This window comes from Stereum hirsutum (genome assembly GCF_000264905.1).
Source record: "Stereum hirsutum FP-91666 SS1 unplaced genomic scaffold STEHIscaffold_13, whole genome shotgun sequence".
Lineage (NCBI taxonomy): Eukaryota > Fungi > Basidiomycota > Agaricomycetes > Russulales > Stereaceae > Stereum > Stereum hirsutum.
The window spans coordinates 1,379,051-1,396,435 of NW_006763143.1; the positions used below are offsets into that span (position 1 = coordinate 1,379,051).

General features: G+C 52.7%; 6 protein-coding genes across 6 annotated transcripts; 2 read left to right on the top strand and 4 right to left on the bottom strand.

Moving 5' to 3' along the window:
• Positions 1-42: 42 nt before the first annotated feature.
• STEHIDRAFT_83767 (uncharacterized protein) lies at positions 43-3,383 on the bottom strand. The gene is made up of 5 exons (XM_007307599.1): positions 3,143-3,383; positions 2,806-3,062; positions 431-2,733; positions 306-371; positions 43-236 (listed from the first exon to the last, which is right to left on the bottom strand). The coding sequence occupies exons 1-3, from the start codon at positions 3,375-3,377 to the stop codon at positions 1,417-1,419; spliced, it is 1,809 nt and encodes a 602-aa protein (XP_007307661.1). The 5' UTR covers positions 3,378-3,383; the 3' UTR covers positions 43-236; positions 306-371; positions 431-1,416.
• A 276-nt stretch (positions 3,384-3,659) lies between these two features.
• STEHIDRAFT_113675 (NAF1-domain-containing protein) lies at positions 3,660-5,199 on the bottom strand (the record flags this gene model as incomplete). The annotated part of the gene is made up of 3 exons (XM_007307600.1): positions 3,660-4,554; positions 4,609-4,871; positions 4,927-5,199. 3 exons carry the CDS (start codon positions 5,197-5,199, stop codon positions 3,660-3,662), a joined length of 1,431 nt encoding a protein of 476 aa, XP_007307662.1.
• A 476-nt stretch (positions 5,200-5,675) lies between these two features.
• Positions 5,676-6,874, top strand: STEHIDRAFT_123977 (uncharacterized protein). The gene is made up of 2 exons (XM_007307601.1): positions 5,676-6,749; positions 6,805-6,874. The coding sequence occupies exon 1, from the start codon at positions 5,683-5,685 to the stop codon at positions 6,730-6,732; it is 1,050 nt and encodes a 349-aa protein (XP_007307663.1). The 5' UTR covers positions 5,676-5,682; the 3' UTR covers positions 6,733-6,749; positions 6,805-6,874.
• A 194-nt stretch (positions 6,875-7,068) lies between these two features.
• Positions 7,069-9,762, bottom strand: STEHIDRAFT_123978 (glucoamylase). The gene is made up of 14 exons (XM_007307602.1): positions 9,528-9,762; positions 9,337-9,471; positions 9,238-9,271; positions 9,166-9,185; positions 9,077-9,109; positions 8,986-9,023; positions 8,823-8,929; positions 8,595-8,754; positions 8,269-8,544; positions 8,156-8,208; positions 7,663-8,102; positions 7,511-7,606; positions 7,372-7,454; positions 7,069-7,293 (listed from the first exon to the last, which is right to left on the bottom strand). The coding sequence occupies exons 1-14, from the start codon at positions 9,754-9,756 to the stop codon at positions 7,231-7,233; spliced, it is 1,767 nt and encodes a 588-aa protein (XP_007307664.1). The 5' UTR covers positions 9,757-9,762; the 3' UTR covers positions 7,069-7,230.
• Positions 9,763-12,360: 2,598 nt separating this feature from the next.
• On the bottom strand, positions 12,361-14,784 carry STEHIDRAFT_141288 (uncharacterized protein; the record flags this gene model as incomplete). The annotated part of the gene is made up of 10 exons (XM_007307603.1): positions 14,744-14,784; positions 14,454-14,687; positions 14,297-14,353; positions 13,798-14,104; positions 13,665-13,731; positions 13,578-13,590; positions 13,326-13,529; positions 12,827-13,269; positions 12,696-12,756; positions 12,361-12,633 (listed from the first exon to the last, which is right to left on the bottom strand). Exons 4-10 carry the CDS (start codon positions 13,856-13,858, stop codon positions 12,361-12,363), a joined length of 1,122 nt encoding a protein of 373 aa, XP_007307665.1. The 5' UTR covers positions 13,859-14,104; positions 14,297-14,353; positions 14,454-14,687; positions 14,744-14,784.
• Positions 14,785-15,502: 718 nt separating this feature from the next.
• Positions 15,503-17,248, top strand: STEHIDRAFT_149064 (NHL repeat-containing protein; the record flags this gene model as incomplete). The annotated part of the gene is made up of 7 exons (XM_007307604.1): positions 15,503-15,711; positions 15,764-15,989; positions 16,075-16,276; positions 16,350-16,532; positions 16,600-16,754; positions 16,805-16,959; positions 17,019-17,248. 7 exons carry the CDS (start codon positions 15,503-15,505, stop codon positions 17,158-17,160), a joined length of 1,272 nt encoding a protein of 423 aa, XP_007307666.1. The 3' UTR covers positions 17,161-17,248.
• Positions 17,249-17,385: the final 137 nt, after the last annotated feature.

Here is a 17,385-nt window from a genome sequence, read left to right on the forward strand (position 1 = left end):
GTAAATTACATCCAGCGGCTTGTCCCTGCTCACCACCAGCGACATCATGCTCGTCCTTCGCCACTCGCAAAACCAACTTGCCCGCCGGTGCACCCTGCGCTCGCTGTCCACAACAGCGCCGAGGCTCGAACAGAGCACAGACGCCGAGCCTTCAACACAGGCTGAACCGAGCGAGGCCCCGAAATCCTCTCTTTCTGCTCGTCTGGCTGCGAGCAGCTTTGCTGGTGTCCCTATCTGTGCGTGTCGCTCGTGGCCTGCTCTCGAGGCCAGTTACTAATACCAAGTCTGTCTACTTGTCACATCAGACAACGCCCCTAAGTTTGTTTTCCAATCGGCCCGCTCTCGGTCACCTAATAACTCTGACTACTCTAGTGCGTATACTGCTGCATCCCTTACTTTAACGCTAGTTGACTGAGACTCGATCTTACAGACAAATCGTCCAACCAAAATGCAGGCTCCAGAAGGTTCAATCTGGTCGATAAGACTCCTCAACGAACGCCCACACCTGCTACCTTCGGTTGGACGGACGGTGTTGTCCAATCGTCCCTCAGTGATCGTCTCTGGCGGAGGCAGCAACAAATGCCACACACACCCGAACCATCACCCCCCTCGTCATCCTCCTTCCTCGACTCTGTAACGAAAGGAGCGTCACCCTCGGCCACACAAGCTCAATCATCGTCGGCGAAGCCCTCCGCAGACATTGCTCGACCCAAACGCAGGGCCACAGCCGACGAAGCGAAAACATCCCGCCAGCAGTCCCGCCGTGAGGCTCGTGAGGCTGAACGCCTCGCACGAGAAGAGTCTATCGCCAAAAACATGACGATCGCGTCTACCGACCTCGGCAGCCTCTTCGGTGTTCAGCGCGCCTCTCCTGCCGCCGCCGCCGCCACCACCACCACCACCCCAGATGAAACCAAGGTCGCCGCGAAGGCTACGAAACCCAAGAAAAAGCCCTCGACTGTCGCCACCACGATACCTTCTCTTCGGAGGATCCAGGTGCGACAGACTTTGGAACGTTTCGCTGGGGATTATTCTCGCTACTCGCCCATCCGCAAGGCGACCCGCCATACCGTGGGCCCGGTGCGGTATGCTCGGTATGCGTTGAAGAAGGATTTGAGTCCCCCGGATAGGAAGCTAGTGCTTGGTGTCATTGAGGGCCTAGTCAAGCCGAGGAAGGTGCAGGCGGTGCAGGCGAAGCAATGAGTAGGCAGGCTTTTTAGTTGTCATATTTCCCGTCATTTCCTTGCCCTGCAGCGTAAATTCTCAGGCACACACTCCCTGCTACATCTGTCTAACCGGTGAAAGGAAAAGCATGCGATCGAAGAAACAAAAAACGCAAATAAGTATACATCAATCTGGAAAACCAAAACACAGCAAGAATAAGGGGGAGATGTCGACTACGGTCAATGACCAGCCCTAGGCATCACCCTCAAGTTGATCCACCTCCTCTTCGTCGCTCTCAACCTCCGGCATCTCTTCCTCCCCGTTATCAGACCTGACGTATGTTACCGACGATTCCTCCTCTTGCCCCTGCTGCTCTTGCTGGTGGTGTTGTCCGTAATCGTAGTCTTGATCGTGATCAGAATCTGGTTCGTAGTCCGACTCGAGCGAGCTTCCTGGTAAAGCCCACCACGGTAGATCAAAGTCATAAACCCGTTCCAGCTCGGGAGGGACCTTGTACCCAAACGCCGTCACATTCCTCTGTGTCTTCCGGGCAGAAGGCGCCTCCGCACTCCGCATAGCTGCCAGCAAAAGCAGCGATTGCGGAGGAGCTCGAGGATGTACGGCATGATGAGAGCGCGATAGTGGAGGTGCCGATGGCGATTCCTCCTCCCCCTCGATACGCTGTCGTTTCTTGGGACGAGAGTTGGGCGTGCCAGGTGACGGTTCGGGTCTAGGAAGAAACCTGCCGTTGGGCCCACGCTGACGATTATCGACCCGGATAAGGGGAGGCGCGGATGCTGAGTGGTTGGCGGCCGATGAAGCCATGTTCTGCGATATAAATGTGTGGCGCGAAGCTGGTGCTGGTGCTGGTGGAGGGTGTGTGGAAGGAGACCGGACGGCTCCCGAAGCTAGTGACGAAGAGACATGCGCCTTATGGGCGCGCGGCTGTGCACCCTTTGGGGCTGGAGGTTGTGAGGAGGATTGTTTGTGTGGAGGTGGTGCTGAAGGCCGAGGAGTCGCTAGGGAGGGAAATTTTGTGGGGACCTTGATGAGGAGCTTTATTGATGCACTACGGTCCTTGGAGGTGCCACGGTCGTGTTCGCCAGCCTGAGAGGCGGCCTCTTCCGCCTCTCGGGCGGCAGCTTGAGTAGAAGCAGCAGCAGAGTTTGTGTCGGTGCTTTGTTGTCTCGATTTCTCCCTGTTGGAGCGCTTTTGTTCTGGATCAAGGAGCGTCCGGTATCGCTTCTCCAGACCCTCGGCTGCAGTCAGCATGGCCATCTTCCGGCGTTCGCCCTCTTGAAGACTGGTAGAGTTGTGCGTCAGGGATGTAGGATGGTCTTCGGCCTCTGGAGCACTAGCCTGGGAGTGCTTTGGGTTGGCAGCGAAGGAAGAGGCGGGCAGGGTGAGAAATGCGGTGACGTCCATAGATCGAAGCTGGTCTATCCGCTCCTTGAGCTTATAGTGCTCGTGTTGGAGCTTCTCCTTCTCGCGGAGCCTCTGCCGTTTTTCGAACGTCTCGTATTTGCGGTGCCTCTTCTCGTAGACCGCGTCCGACGTGTCCGCACCGTCCTAAGCCATAGCAAACGCATAACTCATGAGCAAGAATGTTGCGAACGAGTGGACAGAACAGAGTATACGGACGTCTTCAGTAATCCTTGGCCTGAATCTCCCACCCACCGCCTCATGTACCGGCAAGAGATGAAACTCTGGCGTCTGGATGACTTGCTGCTCCCTATAGGCCTTCAAGACCTCTGGCTTATCGAAGTATCGTTCGTACGCGGACGTGTTCAACTGCATCTCGAAGCTGACATCGCCAGCTTCAGACGAGGCAGGCACGAGCGAAGATTTCGTGGTGAGCAAAAGGGGTGTGTCCGCAGGGATAAGGGGCTCGCTCTCGTCTATTGTATCACCCATTCGAACACCGCGACCGGTCTCTCGTCAACGAAGGGAAAGAGTGAAAAAGATGCGGGCAACGCACGTTGTCGCTTCAGAGTATCGATTATCATCACGTCCGCATCGCAGCTGCCCACGCCGGGTCCACCTCTACGCGAGCGGGCAGGAAGGATGCGCTTCTGGCGCGTTTGAACGCCTGCCTTGGTGGGAGTGGGTGTCTGCGCGCTGGACGGACCCGCGGCCGATTCGAGCTGCATCGAGCCCGTCGGCGTCGACGTCTCTGAGAAGGAGAGAGTGGCCGTCTGGGGAGGAGCGCTCATCGCGACGGACGGTGGGGAGGACGAGGAGAACGTCCAAGCTGGGGGTGCTTGACACTACGCTTCGTTTGTATATTGCCCGCCGTCTTGCCGGTCCTTGGTGTCGTTCTTTCTCCTTTGATAGTGGGCCACATCAGGCACGCATTCTTGCATTATTCATAGCTCAATAAACAAAAATGTGATAATTGCGGGAGAGTCGAAAATAGAGGCGTCGAATACATAAACAATAGTGGAACAATATGGTGTACAAGCGTACGTATGTGTAAAGTACTTTTATAGTATCGACTACTGGCCCGACTGGTCGTACTGTCCAGAGCCATTTGGATAGTTCCAGTTACTAGACCATCCCTGGTCACCTGCCCCACCGTTGTCCCCATTCCAGTACCCACCACCCCCGTACTGGTTGAACTGAGGCATCGGATTGAACTGCTGCATGTACCCCATGTTGTACCCAAGCGACGAAGCAAACCGTGGGTTGATATGTGGTTGGACGAACTGCTGTCCGTACCCTCCATTATCAACATTTCCCTGATAAGGGTCGTAGGATGACCATGCATCACCACTATTGTGGCCTGCAGCATCATCGCCCACGGCGGGAACTACACCACCGTAACTTTGGGGCGATACGGGCGGCGGCGACACAGGATGTGGGGTCCATGGGTTATACTCGTCCGACTCAGACCGCTGTGCAGGTCCGTGGTGGCTCTCCGACCATGATCCACCTTGGTTCCTGCCACCAGCGCCACCTCGCCCGCGATCTCGACCACGACCACGACCATTCTCACGTCGTCGGCCACGACTGTCTAAATCACGCCCACCTCGTGAAGCACCACCCTCAGAACGCTTGCCTCCTCTGCCACGTCCTCTGCCTCGGCCCTGGCCCTGGCTCTCGCGGGGAGGATAGCCATGCGATGGTCCAGACGGTCCAGGAATTTCGGGACTTGAAGGAGCAGGAATCTCAGGCGGCGCGTTGTACTGTTCGGAGTACGGGTCGTCGTATGGGACAGGAGCAGCTCGAGACGGGCCAGGCGGGGCGTCTATGTCGTATGCGCCATGGGCATCATACGGGTTGGATCCGTAGAGAGAATCGGCCATGAAAGCGTCGTCCTGCTTGGCGAGGGAGGGTGTCGGCGTAGGATGCCGCGAGGAAACGACGGAGGGTTCCCGTGAGGCTTGACGGCTGGTAGATAAAGTAAGTAAAGTGGTTTGAATACGATGAGGAGGAATGACGCACCGCTCTTTCAGCCTCGCTTTGTGGGCAGCTTCCTCTTCGTCATCCGAAAACTCAAGCTCGTACTCTGCAGGTTCTTCATCATGCACGTTACTCGCATCACTTCCTTTGAAGCGCTTCAACTCGTTCATAAAGACGAACTTGCTTCGGTGGGGCACGTGAAAGATTTCGCGGCCAACGGTGACCCTCTCCACGTCGAGTGGGTAGCTTTCACTGTACTTGACTTGGTAAAGCGGCTGATATGTCGGCCCAAAAGTCTCGTAAATCTGGAAGAAACGTAAAAAAAAAATAGACTAGACACAAAAGGAGAGTGCCACTCACATAACCCATAACCTTGCGATCGTCAAAGACAAGCAGCGTATCGGAATCCAAAGCTTTCTCGTTGGCCCTGAGCTGGTTGGCAGACGCAGAACCCCTAATAATGACGACATTATTCACGACGCTCATGATCTCGCCTACTTTTGCCAAGGGCTCGTCAGGACCGACTTCAGATATTTTGGGAATGTTGATGTCGTCGTTGGCGAGCTCGTTCTTGGTGCGAACTACGGCATTGGATGTAGGTCCACCAGATTCTTCATCGTCGTCCTCGTCCATGTCGGGAACTTTGTCCTGCGCTCGAGTAGATTTCGGGTCATCTGCAGAGTCGCTATCTGAGTCTGAGTCTGAGTCGGATGAAGAGTCTGAAACCCGTTCGCTAGAAAAGACAAAGCAAGCATGTCAGATAGAGAAGACAAACAAGCAAGGCCAAATGGACCACACGGTTTGGGAGAACCAGGTGCTAAAAGATCATCGACTTCATCCTCACTAGCAGTCTCGTCTTCAGAGCTCTCTATAGAGGTATCGTCGGATGGAGGCGAGGCTTTAACAGGGGCTGCCTTGAGATTATTCTCCACTACGGGGCCAATGAAGTCCTGGATGATGAGCAAGTCCTGTGGGACGACAGAAGGCAGCTTGAAGACGGGATCCATCGCGAGCAGGGAGATGAAGGTGGTCTTGGAGTGAGAACAGACAGGAGAGCACAAAGGAGCACAAAGCCTGACGCGCCGCATTTTTCAAAGTCGATCACGCGTCTTGACCATGCTCAGCTTCAGGCGACCGACGAGCTCGTTCACCCTCACCCGTGGTGCTCTCCGTTTCTACTCGACGCAGCCCCCAGAGAAACCGTCTCTGAAGCTCGTCGCAGAGCTTCGCAAACTCACAGAGGTTTCCATCACAAAAGCCCGCGAGGCACTCAGCGCGTCGAACAACGATGTGCAGGCTGCGCTTCAGTGGCTCGAGAAGGACATCGTCGTCTCTGGCGCGAAGAAGGCCGCGAAGGTAGAGGGTAGGGAGACTGGGGAGGGCATGATTGGAATCTCTGTGCTGTCGAGAGGAACGGGCTCGTCTCCCAGCGGTGTTCGTGCTGCGATGATTGAACTCAACTGCGAAACGGACTTCGTGGCACGAAACGACCTGTTCGGAAAGCTCGTCGCCGACATCACACACACCGCCGCGTTCATTGCAGAACCCGACTCGTCTTCATCGAACGTGTTACGGCCATTCGACCTTGACGCACTGCTCGATGCACCATTACTCTCCCCCAACGCGGTCGAAGCCCGAGCTCAGTCCACCGTCGGGTCCGCCATCCGCGACACCATCGCCAAAATCGGAGAAAAAGTCTCTCTGAAGAGGGTCGTCACAGCCATCCAACATCCCGTCCCTCCAAAATTCGCATCATCCTTGGGCTTACGCCTCGGTTCGTACACCCACGGATCCGTGAACCTTCCCTCCCAAGGCCGGATCGGCGCCCTCTCACTCCTCGCACTAAAATCCCCTCGTCTCTCTACCCTCTTTGCCGACCCATCCTTCCGGGAAGAGGTCGAGAAACTGGAGAGGTCCCTGGCCCGACAGATCGTTGGGTTTGAAACGCATACCGTCCGTCCGCCTACGAGCGATTTTGAGGAGACCGCCCTGTACTGCCAGCCGGCGATGATGTTCCCGGGCGAGTATTCAGGACAGTCCGTGGAGAAGTTGTTGAACAACTGGGTACATGAGAAGCAGTTGGTCGTGGAGACTGATGTGGCGGAGAGTGGCGGCGCGGAAGTGCTGGAGTTCGTGAAGTGGAAGGTTGGAGAGCCTGCCAAGTAGACCTACTGTTCGCCCTGGTATGTATTTGATTCGGCTCTTGCACCTTTGCGATACTGACCATAAGCTGTCCAGCATCATTTTGTATGATATATCTCTGTAATGATCAACACACCACTCAACATCTATCTATTTTCTGCGCAAACCGTCCAGTAAAAGGACTTCTTTTTGAATTTCTATTCAAAGATCGCACAGGCAGTCGTTCTAAAGGATACAATACCAAAGACGACACCATGTATGCCGCCACCGACCTAGAAGCAGAGCCTTCTGTGAACCAGTTGTTCTCAGTTAGGTTCGCGAGCGTGATGGCCTTCTTCGGTACAAAGGAACCCGTTTACGAAATCATAGCGTCACAACGCAAGTCCAAATGGGATTCAAAGCAAACTACCAACTACAACAAGCGAACACAAAGAATACACGAGCGCGACACAATACGTTTTTGAGGGGAGAAGAAGAGAGGGGTATGATGGTGATCTTCTGAGAATCCGGTCACCGATAGCTTTAACGCCAAGTGTCGTTCTCGGTGAAGGTGCCGCTGGATGGCGTAGTGATCTGCATATTCGGCTGCAAGAGCAAATGCGGACACGTTAGCGCGGCTGTTCCATCCACATTGCATGGCTACATTCGAGGAAAGTCACTCACGTCGCTCTCCCAAGTGACCTGGCCGTTGTTGATGCGGATGTATTTGTACTGGATCGACGTCGACGCGGGGAGGTTGACGGTGACTATACGGCACGGTGTCAGTCAAAAATAGTGGATAGAAAGAGTGGGTTATACGTACCACTCCAAGTTGGGTAGTTCGCCGCGCTCAAGGGGATAGCGTTGGTGGGAGACCAATTCTCAAGCTGGTCGACGGACCCAGTCAAGAAGATGTTCTCTATAGACAGAACGTCAGCGGTCCATTTCATTTCTCTCGATAATTTAGGGACGTACCTCCAAACACCGTGGTAGCCTGCACGTTGAAGGTTACAGCGACCGTACCACTGCTTCCTCCACCACCTCCACCACCCCCACCACCAGTAGTCGAACAACTCGTCGTCAAACCCGCAGCTCCCCAGCTCTCTCCCACCACCCCACTACGCGCCATCGTAGCAGTCAAGACAGACGCATAAGACCACGTCAGGTCAACCGCGCTGACGGGCACACCGGTGTTACGATCGTACTGTTCCGCGAGTCCTCCACCGGAGGGAGTGAACTTTGCGACGACGTCGACGTAGCCGTCGGCGAGGAGCTGGACGGCGGCGGTGACGGACTGGAAGGTGGTGCTGTTGGAGGAGAAGGTGCCGGTGGCGATGGTTCCGACGTTGGCGAGGCCTTGGAAGAAGGGGAGCGAGGTGCTGGTGATGTTCAGGTTGCCGGCCTTGTTCCACACGCTAGATGGCACAGAGTCAGAACCGATAGGAATAGCAAGGGAAGGCGAGCTCACATGAGGGAGTCGTAGAGCTGCTCTGCAACGGCCAGTGTCGCGAGGTACCACGGCTGACGTACAATGAACCAGTCAGAGAGCAAGGTCAGAAGAGAGCTCTGGTTGGTACTCACGTTACCGCCCATGTACGAGTCTTCGGGGTACCGACCAGTGGCAACGGGCTGGCCAGCGGCAACGGCAGAGTTGATACCGTAGATAGTCCTGAAGGCATCCGTATAGACCTTCAAGTTGGCTAGAGCCTTGTCGCTGCATGGTTGGAAGGTCGTCACATCGCACAAAGCGGCGGGGTCGAAGGTATGGATGGAGGCGAGGATTGTGTTGGCATCCTTGCCAGAACGGCCTCCGCCGGTATTGGCTGTGATATAGCCGCTGGTGGGGTTCCAGAACGACTGCGTACACCATGAGAGACATATTAAATTGAATATTTTTATTTACATACCTGGAGGAAGCACAGAAGATTGTTGGCCTGGGTCGTCCAGCTGGCGACGTTGGAAGTCTGACCGAGGGCAGTAGCAAGGATGATACCCTCACGGAGCGCACGGTGCTGGACGGAGGTCGTGAAGAAAGACGACGACGAAACTTCTTCCCACAAATCGAACCTACGCAGTCGACGCTGAGGAGTCAGAAACAATCCCACCAATCATGGCCGAAGGCGCCGTGGACTTACGTGGTCTGATTCCAGTTGTTCGCGACATAGTTTAAATCGAGCACGATCATTGGCCATATGGTGCCAGTGACTGTACTGGAACCACCATTGTTGCGCAACCAATTGGACTAAAAAGGGCTCGGCTATAAGGCTTGGGAGTCGGTGGAGATGAGACGCTCCTTACCCATGTGATAAGCGCGGTGGCGCGCAACGCAGGACCGTCTATAGCACGTAAGGTTATCCCGGATGGCTATCGAGCTAAAGAAAACACGTACCACGCTGCGGCCTACCCCAGGCACCAGTAAACGCTAAATAAATAAGACATATAAGATATTGACGAGTCAGGGTGAAGATTTTTTTTTACCGGACTCGTCGATGTTGAACCTGAGCAGAAGGATCAGTTGCTACGTATGACATGTCGATGAGAGGCACGCACTTAGGCTCCCCAAGGCCGCCGGTGGAGACCGACCCTGTAATACACAAAAGGTATGAGCCACTGGTCCAGTAGCAAGATAGTACGAAAGATGCAACATACCAGAAGGGTTAGATACTTGTTGAAGAATTTGTTCAGCAGTGACGAAATTCTGAATCTGTGACTCCAAAGACGAATCAAGGCCAAGGACAAATTGATCGATGATGGCCTTGAAAACCAGAGAGCTGTCGCGGGTCCCTGATACGTATAAAACTCAATTTAAATATATAATAAAAATGCTTGGAAAGACCTACAAGTGAACAAGTAGTTCGGGTTCGTGTTGGACGGCGAGGCGATAACCACACCAGCCTTCGCACCCTGTGATTTAGAACCACTGGGTCCGATGTTGGCGAGCAGGTTTGCCTTAGCAATGGGAGACTCCGACGCGATGTATGCCTCGGCCGTGCTGGACTGAGCCCATACGGACGAAACGAGACCAACACAGAGTGAGGCGACTTGGAGGAGTGAGGTGAACGAACGCATTTTGGGGGGAAAAGCCTCTGGTGAAGGAGAGGATACTGGAATTAGTTCAGTCACAACGCTCTTTTATACTAAGTAGAGAGTGCATGGCAGCATGGACGGCGAGGGGCATTCATCCTGTCGGAAGAAGGATCGAGGTCGGATTGAGTGGATTGAATTGAATTTCGAGCCCTTGTGCTGTTTCAAACTCCGCACAGCCTGGTTGTGGCGCCTCGGGTCGGCTACAATACGAACTTTCTACCTTTTGCGGTAATCCCGCGATGCGACGAACTCCCATCGCGACTCCTCCGAGCATCAGCAGACAGACAGCTGACGATGTTCCTTACGGTCCACATGGAATTGTATGCTGACGGGGGCTGCATCGGCCACTTCTCCTGACCGAACATGCTTTTCTTTTTTCGCCGCCGCATCTGCTTCGGCTTCTTTGCCAGCATTCAACTTGCCTTCTGTCTGTCCAACGACCTGGCCTGGGCACAATTGAAACAACTTCATCCTTCGTCAGCGACAAACATAATCCTCATCATACACTTCCATAACGCCGGTGGTCACCGGGTCGCAGATCTACTGAACTTGAAAATCCTCAAGTGGTAGTCGACTTGGCACCGTGCCCAGTACTTTTCTCTACGTCTATCCTTCTGATGCTCGGTGATAATGCATACCCAGCTTGCTCGTGAATCTTGCACACCATCCGCTAGCCGAAGTAGTAGGACCAACGTAAAACTCTCACCGTCCATCATTTAGTACCCCTGTCCCACGACTCGCCAATAGATCTTGTTGACTATGGTCAGCCTTCTCCAAAGTCGTCAATTGGTCGCTCCTGAGGCCTGATTGAAGATCTTCAGGTCAGTATGCAGGCCGTTAGGAGGCTATCCATCTGTCTGCGTGGACGTACCTGTCTATGACATGCTTCCACAGAGTTTTTTGTTCTCGGTGCCTTGACAACCCCTCCCGCACGAAGGCACGCTCCTATAGACTTGACTGGACGCCTTTTCAGGACTCCACCCCTCCGAACAGACGACATCCATCAGAGCGCCTGAGGATTTATAAAATACTTCTCGATCAAGTCTCTCTCTCTCATTTCTTAGGCTATTCATGCCTAACAGGCATGGTCTCACAGGTACGTGCCTCTATTTTTTCTCCCTCACTGATGATATCCCCGCTCCACAAAGAGCTTGTGGTACAGATATCCGCATATTCAGTCGGCACCGTTCTACGCGTGTCGGCCACGTCGGTGCTTGGATAGTGTCTCTGCGCTTGGAACCATGAGGACGTCCGACGCGCAAGGTACCTGCTGACCGAAGACGGACTTCCATAATAAGCATTTGCCTCTGATTTTTGTGCTTTATATTCTTGTGGTCTTGATACCTTCGCCTGTAGGCGGCCCAATGTTTCTCGCGCTGATTGTACTATTTACACATCCCACTGTATAAGCTGCTTCCACTGCACCCTCGCTCCTGCGCTGCCACCGTGCCTTGTGGTACGCACGATCTCGCACTTGATGCGTCCAGGCCGGTTGATTCTATGCGACTGTTGTCTTAGTTGGGCAAAACCCTATTCGAAGGTGACGCAAGATCCCAACTTAAAGATGGCACCACCGACAAGATGAATCAATCACCATTGGTCTCGACTGGATTGGGCTGTCCTACCTGCTTTCTCACCAGCTCGCGCTTGATCCCCGCTTCTCATTGGGTTATTTCCTGTACTCACAGAACGTCAATTTTCTGATAGAAAGCATATATGATTTCCAAGAGAGATGTTTCTCAAGGAGCGGCGGGCAACGAACTACTAATCTCTGATTATCTAGCTGAGAGCCACGGTAAAGATGGGTCTTAGGAAATTTCATACATAACGAAACCTTAAAAACATCGGTGTCCGAACTCGACATGTTCGACGGGAAATAGACCTAAATTCCTAAATCGGCAATGACAGTCGTATCTCCTCCAGCTCCTTGCCCCACAAACCAGTGCATCATCTCTCTGCGCCAGTCAGTAACGTCCTATCAACCACAGAGCCCCTCCCTCCTTCTTTCAGGCTGTCCCGCAGCGTGAGGGAGTGAATACCAAGCCCCCCCTTTCACGAGCAGCCTCGGCCAACGACATCGCCTGGTCCGAGTCCGAGTCTGAATCATGGCCAGGAAACAGTCCTCTTGCTCGCTCGCATATGTCCTCAGCGGATGTTCAGTCAGCCAGGAGTTCGGGGTCGTAGTTATCCAAACGAAAGTCAGGAAACTGCAGACATGACGAGATATGGATGGTCGGCTAAGTTAATGGCAGGTGGCCGTGCGTTACAGTCGGTGTGGATGGTGTTGGTAACGAGCGTTGTCGGGTGTTGGTCGACCAGATCATTGTGAAGGGATATAAACTTACATAGAGAGAAATCTATGTCTATGTTCATTAGCCACGTACGACAGACCCAGTTCCAAGTGGTATACTTACCATGTCTCTGGAATGGCGATGAGAGTGACAGATGGGTGCGGCAGAAATATACATAACGCGAGAAAAAATACGCTAGGCCGGGTATGATCATCTAAGTCAAGAGGAAGATATAACAGTGAGTAAGTCAAGCAACTTAGAGCAGCCAAAGACACCTCGAAACAGGAGCAAAGTCCTAACTCGACGCCCTCGCCTCCTCCAACACCTTCTCCATCTCCGCCCGCCAATCCACCTTCAAAATCATCTCCAACCGCTCCTCGATTGCGTCCAGTTTCATACGCTCAAGAATCGTTCTCTCGATAGGCGTCTCGAGGGCGGCTTTGATGGCGGCGGCAAAGCCTGCGTAGTCGTCTTTGTGGACGTTGTAGACATACGGAGGGTCCATGTATTTGAGGAGGCTGTGTTGGGAGTCCCAGCTGCGACGATCTGCTTTGTTGTCCTCGTTCCACTTGGAAAGATTGATAGTTGAGTTTCGGGATGATGCTGTAGGATGTGGTTAATAATGCTTACATGAAGGATAGGGTTGATGAATGGGACACCCAGACAGAGGGCCTCATAAGGAGTAGGCGACCTACATTTAGACCCATGGACCGTCAGAACACCGATGAGCGCAAAAATTAAAACGAACAAACGACACTCACGTCTTCGGATGGCCCGCACCTATCAACACCTTCGACTGTGCTATCATCTCCACAAACTCCTTCTGCGGCAACTGTCCCACATTGGTCAACCCCTCCGGCAGTGTCACCTCCAAATCCCCATCTCTCCACGGATCATTACTCGCCCCTACCACGAAATCCACATCCGCATCCACGCCCGTACCCTGCATCCCCTGTGACACCTGTGCATACCACTCTGGATCCCAGGCACGCTCTGGTCCGGGAAGGAAATACGCGAGGCGTTTGGCCATGATATAGGCCTGGTCGGGTCGTTGGTCATGAGGCACGAACCGATGGGCGAGGCAGGAAGACTCGATGGAGTAGCCGAGGTAGGTGTTTGGGGCGAAACCGTCGAGTGTGTATGGTTCGGGGCTCAGGGTCCATTTCGCACCGAGTGGATGCTCAGGTTGAGCCCAGAAGGAGAACTTTGATACTCCCAAGTCAGCAGGGAGGAGGAAAGCGCGGAGGGAAGGGTACGTACCGTAAATATCTTCCAGATAGGGATGCCTTGAGGGTTGTCCTCGGTTTTGACGCAGTTTTCTGTGTCTTTGAAACAGCCCCAGGTTTCGGAGCCTTCGACTAGGACGGCTTTGACCAGCTGGGGGAACATTTGGTATAGCTGTACCGCGCGGTCCAGGTTCAGCGCATACAAGACTGTGTAATGCATGTTCTGAAGGGCTTGGACCTAGTAAAATGTCAATCAAAATCGATATCAGGTGAGAGTGACTCTTACTGTGGACCTCGCCCTACAGGAAAATAACAGAGCGGCGTTAGGCCTGCACAAGTACAGACAATAAGTAAGATCACAGATGACGCTCACCAAATGTCCTCTCCTCCTGTCCAGCCAGCCAGAGCACCTCGGAAATGATAAGAGCCCAGGATAACAACTGTCAAGGTCAATCAGTCAGACATAGCGACGAATACAGCTATACGAGAGATGTTCAACGACGTACCTTCTCTCTGATTCTTCTTACAATTCGACTGCTCGAGGCACTGGAACAATTCCCTGATCATATTATTATTCTTGCTCGTCCACGTATTTCTATCAGTGTCAGAAAACAGGAACTGGCTCAGTCCCAGCGTAGGTGGCGGCGAGGGCGGTGGTGAGGGAGGAGGTATAGATGGCTCCGAGAATGTTACACGTGGTTGCTGAATATTCTCTGCGCGGTGAACCGGGTTGACTGGATAAGCTTGTGTTCGTGTTTGGTGCTCTACGGGGACGACCGGTCGCGGATCATGATCGCGAGAAGGGTAGAGACTCTACAATGAGTTGTCCGTAGTGAGAGATTTCGTGGAAGCAGTCACCCTCATTCGAGTCAGAAGCACGTATGCATAGCCACATGAAGTAGGTGAAGATAAAGAGGATGCATGCCGCGCGAAACATAACGATACGACTAAATCGTAAGGGAAAAATCAGAAAACGGAAAGGTGAAAAGTGGGTGTGATACGCACGAGCGGCGAGATAGACGGGCAGGACCCATTATTGTCCTTGACTGGAGCTTGGACTAGCTTGGTGAATTTTGATAATCCGGAAGAAAAAAAGACGTGGAAAGGAGAGGAAACACGACTAAGCTGGTCAGCGAGACATCCAGTAGACAAGTCCACTCACGATAAAAGAAAGTTGCCGCTAGCCAGGAAGTACAAGGGAAAGGAGAAGAAGAATAAAAGGAGAGCCGAAAGAGAAATCGCATGGTCCTACATAGAGTCCGATCTTTTATAATAATTGGAATTGAAAAACGAAAAAGCTTCATGGAAGGAAGGAAGGAATGAAGGAAGGACTCGGAAACGGTACTTATATTCAGAGTACATGCGTCATGATGTCGCTTCGCATACTGTAGTTACACTTTTCCTTTGATGAATAAACTCGCAGATTTTGAGGTGCTTACTTGGAAGACTGACTTGGGAAGTAGGCATTTCAACCACCGGCATGTCTCTGTGCTCATTTAGAGTATCTTCTGCTGTTCGAACTTCAACGAGATCGTCGATCGAACCGAAGGGTGTGCATCACGTGCGGAAGAACAACACGATTTGTCAGAATTCAGGACCCAGGTCCTCATTCTCCGAGACTCCGTCCCAACTCCGACCCCTCCCTGTCCACCATAATCTTTTTCTTTCAGTATTATTACCGCGGATAAAGGGGCCTTCGATCCACAAACGAGTACGGAGGCTCTGCCTCGTCATAGCGTATGGGCCGTGAGTACGCGTGAGCTGAGCTGCCACTGATATCACTTGGAACTGTCGCTACTTATCGAAGTGTCCTTTCAAATTTGAAGTACTACTACTCCTTAGAGTGATCCTCGCACCCGCCGGTCGAACGCCGTCCACTCTGCTTAAGGAGACTACTACTACTGTCCCTTTTACTGCTATCTAGACTCTATTGCCTTATGAATGCTATACTCGGTCATGACGAAATGATCAGACATGCTTTTCGCTTCCCTCTTGGTGCCCGTTGTACTATCTGGCCGTTCCATCGATTCACACGTCTTTGTACTGTTATGCTAACTTCTCAGGGTGCAGCGTTTTCGGTACTTCTGCGTCTTTACTTTGACGATGAATGACGATAGTGCGCCTTGCATGATGATGTATGCAAACCGGAGTAATATTTAAAGCTGATATCCTGTTCATTGACGTTTTTGCAGCTCCGAGCCTTTCTCGCCCATGCAGAACCTCGTTGTATTGCGCCTTATATCTCTTCTCTTGGCTAGTCTTGTCCATGCTGTAACTTTTCAGCCTTTGTCTGAACAGCCTGGACTGATTGATAATGGAACGTTTGGACCTGAGGTTGAAGTAGTGCATCTCTTCTTCAATGAGCCCCCTATTGGACTCGCAGTCGGTCCAACGGGACGTGCATTCGTCACCCACGGAAGGTACCCGACACCATTACTACTTATATTATTTCTTATTCATTACACTTCACAGAGGTAATCTCACTCAAAGCCCTATCACGTTCGGCGAAATCGTCAACGCAAGCGTTGAAGTCCCATTCCCCAACGCCGAATTCAACATACCACCGGATGGACTCACGAACTCTTCATCAGGACGACTCCTTTCCTCGAGCGACTCCACCCACTTCATCAATGCGCAGGCTGCAGTGCATGACGCGAAAGGCCGTCTCTGGGTACTTGATTCTGGTCGACCGAGCCCGGTGCGTCGTCCGGTCGTTGAACTTAGCTTTGCTGTGCCTAGAACCTAGTCAACTAAAAATTACCCTATGTGTGGTGCGGTATCAGGGCGGTGATATTACTCTGGGCGTTCCAGGCGGACCGAAGTTGATGGGTTTCGACGTGGCGAATAATGCTACAACACCGTTCACCACCATCACTTTCACTGAGGACGTGTTGCCATCTCTGGGTTACTTAAATGACCTCCGAATCGACTTGACTACGAGCCTCACCAAGTCTGGGAAAGGGGTTGTGTATCTCGCCGACAGCGGTAGGCTTTTGTCAATCTTCAGGCCTTTGAACGAGTTTGCTCTAATCTTACTTGTATCATCTGCTCTGTGTAGGCGCTGCAGCGATTATCGTTGTCGATCTGGGTACTGGTAAATCCTGGAGGCATTTGAGTGGCCTTCACAGCACCTCGCCCAATCCCACACAGCTCCCGACGTTATTTGGAGTTCCGACGTATATTGCTTCGCCAAAGAATCCGGCGTATCATTACGAGACTGTGGCAGGTGGTGGAATCGATGGCAAGCTCCTCATCTCGTCAGTGTGTCGAGGAATGGAGACTCATCACGATCAAATAACTGTACATAGGATTTGCAATCTCCGCCGACGGTCAATTCATCTACTACACTCCGTTTGCGAGTAGAGACCTCTACCGCGTCCCCACTGCTGCTCTGCTCCTCAACCCTGCGGACGACAATCTTGCGTTCTTGAAAAGCGCAGACAGCGTACAGCACTTGGGTCAGGTGAGGAGCGTAAAAATCGACCATGTTCTCTAGCTAACGTGCACGCGAAGATTGGTGGTCAGGCAAATGGTTTGGAGACTGATACAACTGGGAAGATTTACGTCTCTTCGCCAGAACACAACTCCATCAATATGTTTGATCCAGAAACCGGTATGATCTCGCCGTTTGTGAGATCGCCTATCTTGGCATGGCCGGACACTCTGACGTGCGTACCCACCTTTTTGTGAGGTGCCTCAGCTAATCCAGTATTGACACGCCATGCAGTGTGGCGAACGACGGATTCATCTACGCCACACTCAATCAACTCTGGTTGAGCCCTGGGTTCCAGAACGGCACGGATAAAAGAGTGAAGCCATTCACGCTTGTGAGGGTGCCAATCGAGGGCAAGCCTGTTCTGCTGGGATAAGTTGCGATACTTTCGTAGTCCCGGGGTGTTGTATGGACTCGGAGCCTTCGACTGCCAGACTTGATGAAGCGGTTCTAAACGTCGTAAACGCTCGCTCAATGAATCATACCAATCATCCATCTGGCTCTGTCGCTGGGTCGCCATCTCAAGGATCAAAATATCAATGTACTGCTTGTAGGACTAAGATATCGCGAGAATATGGGGTGCAAGAAGAACTTAAACGCA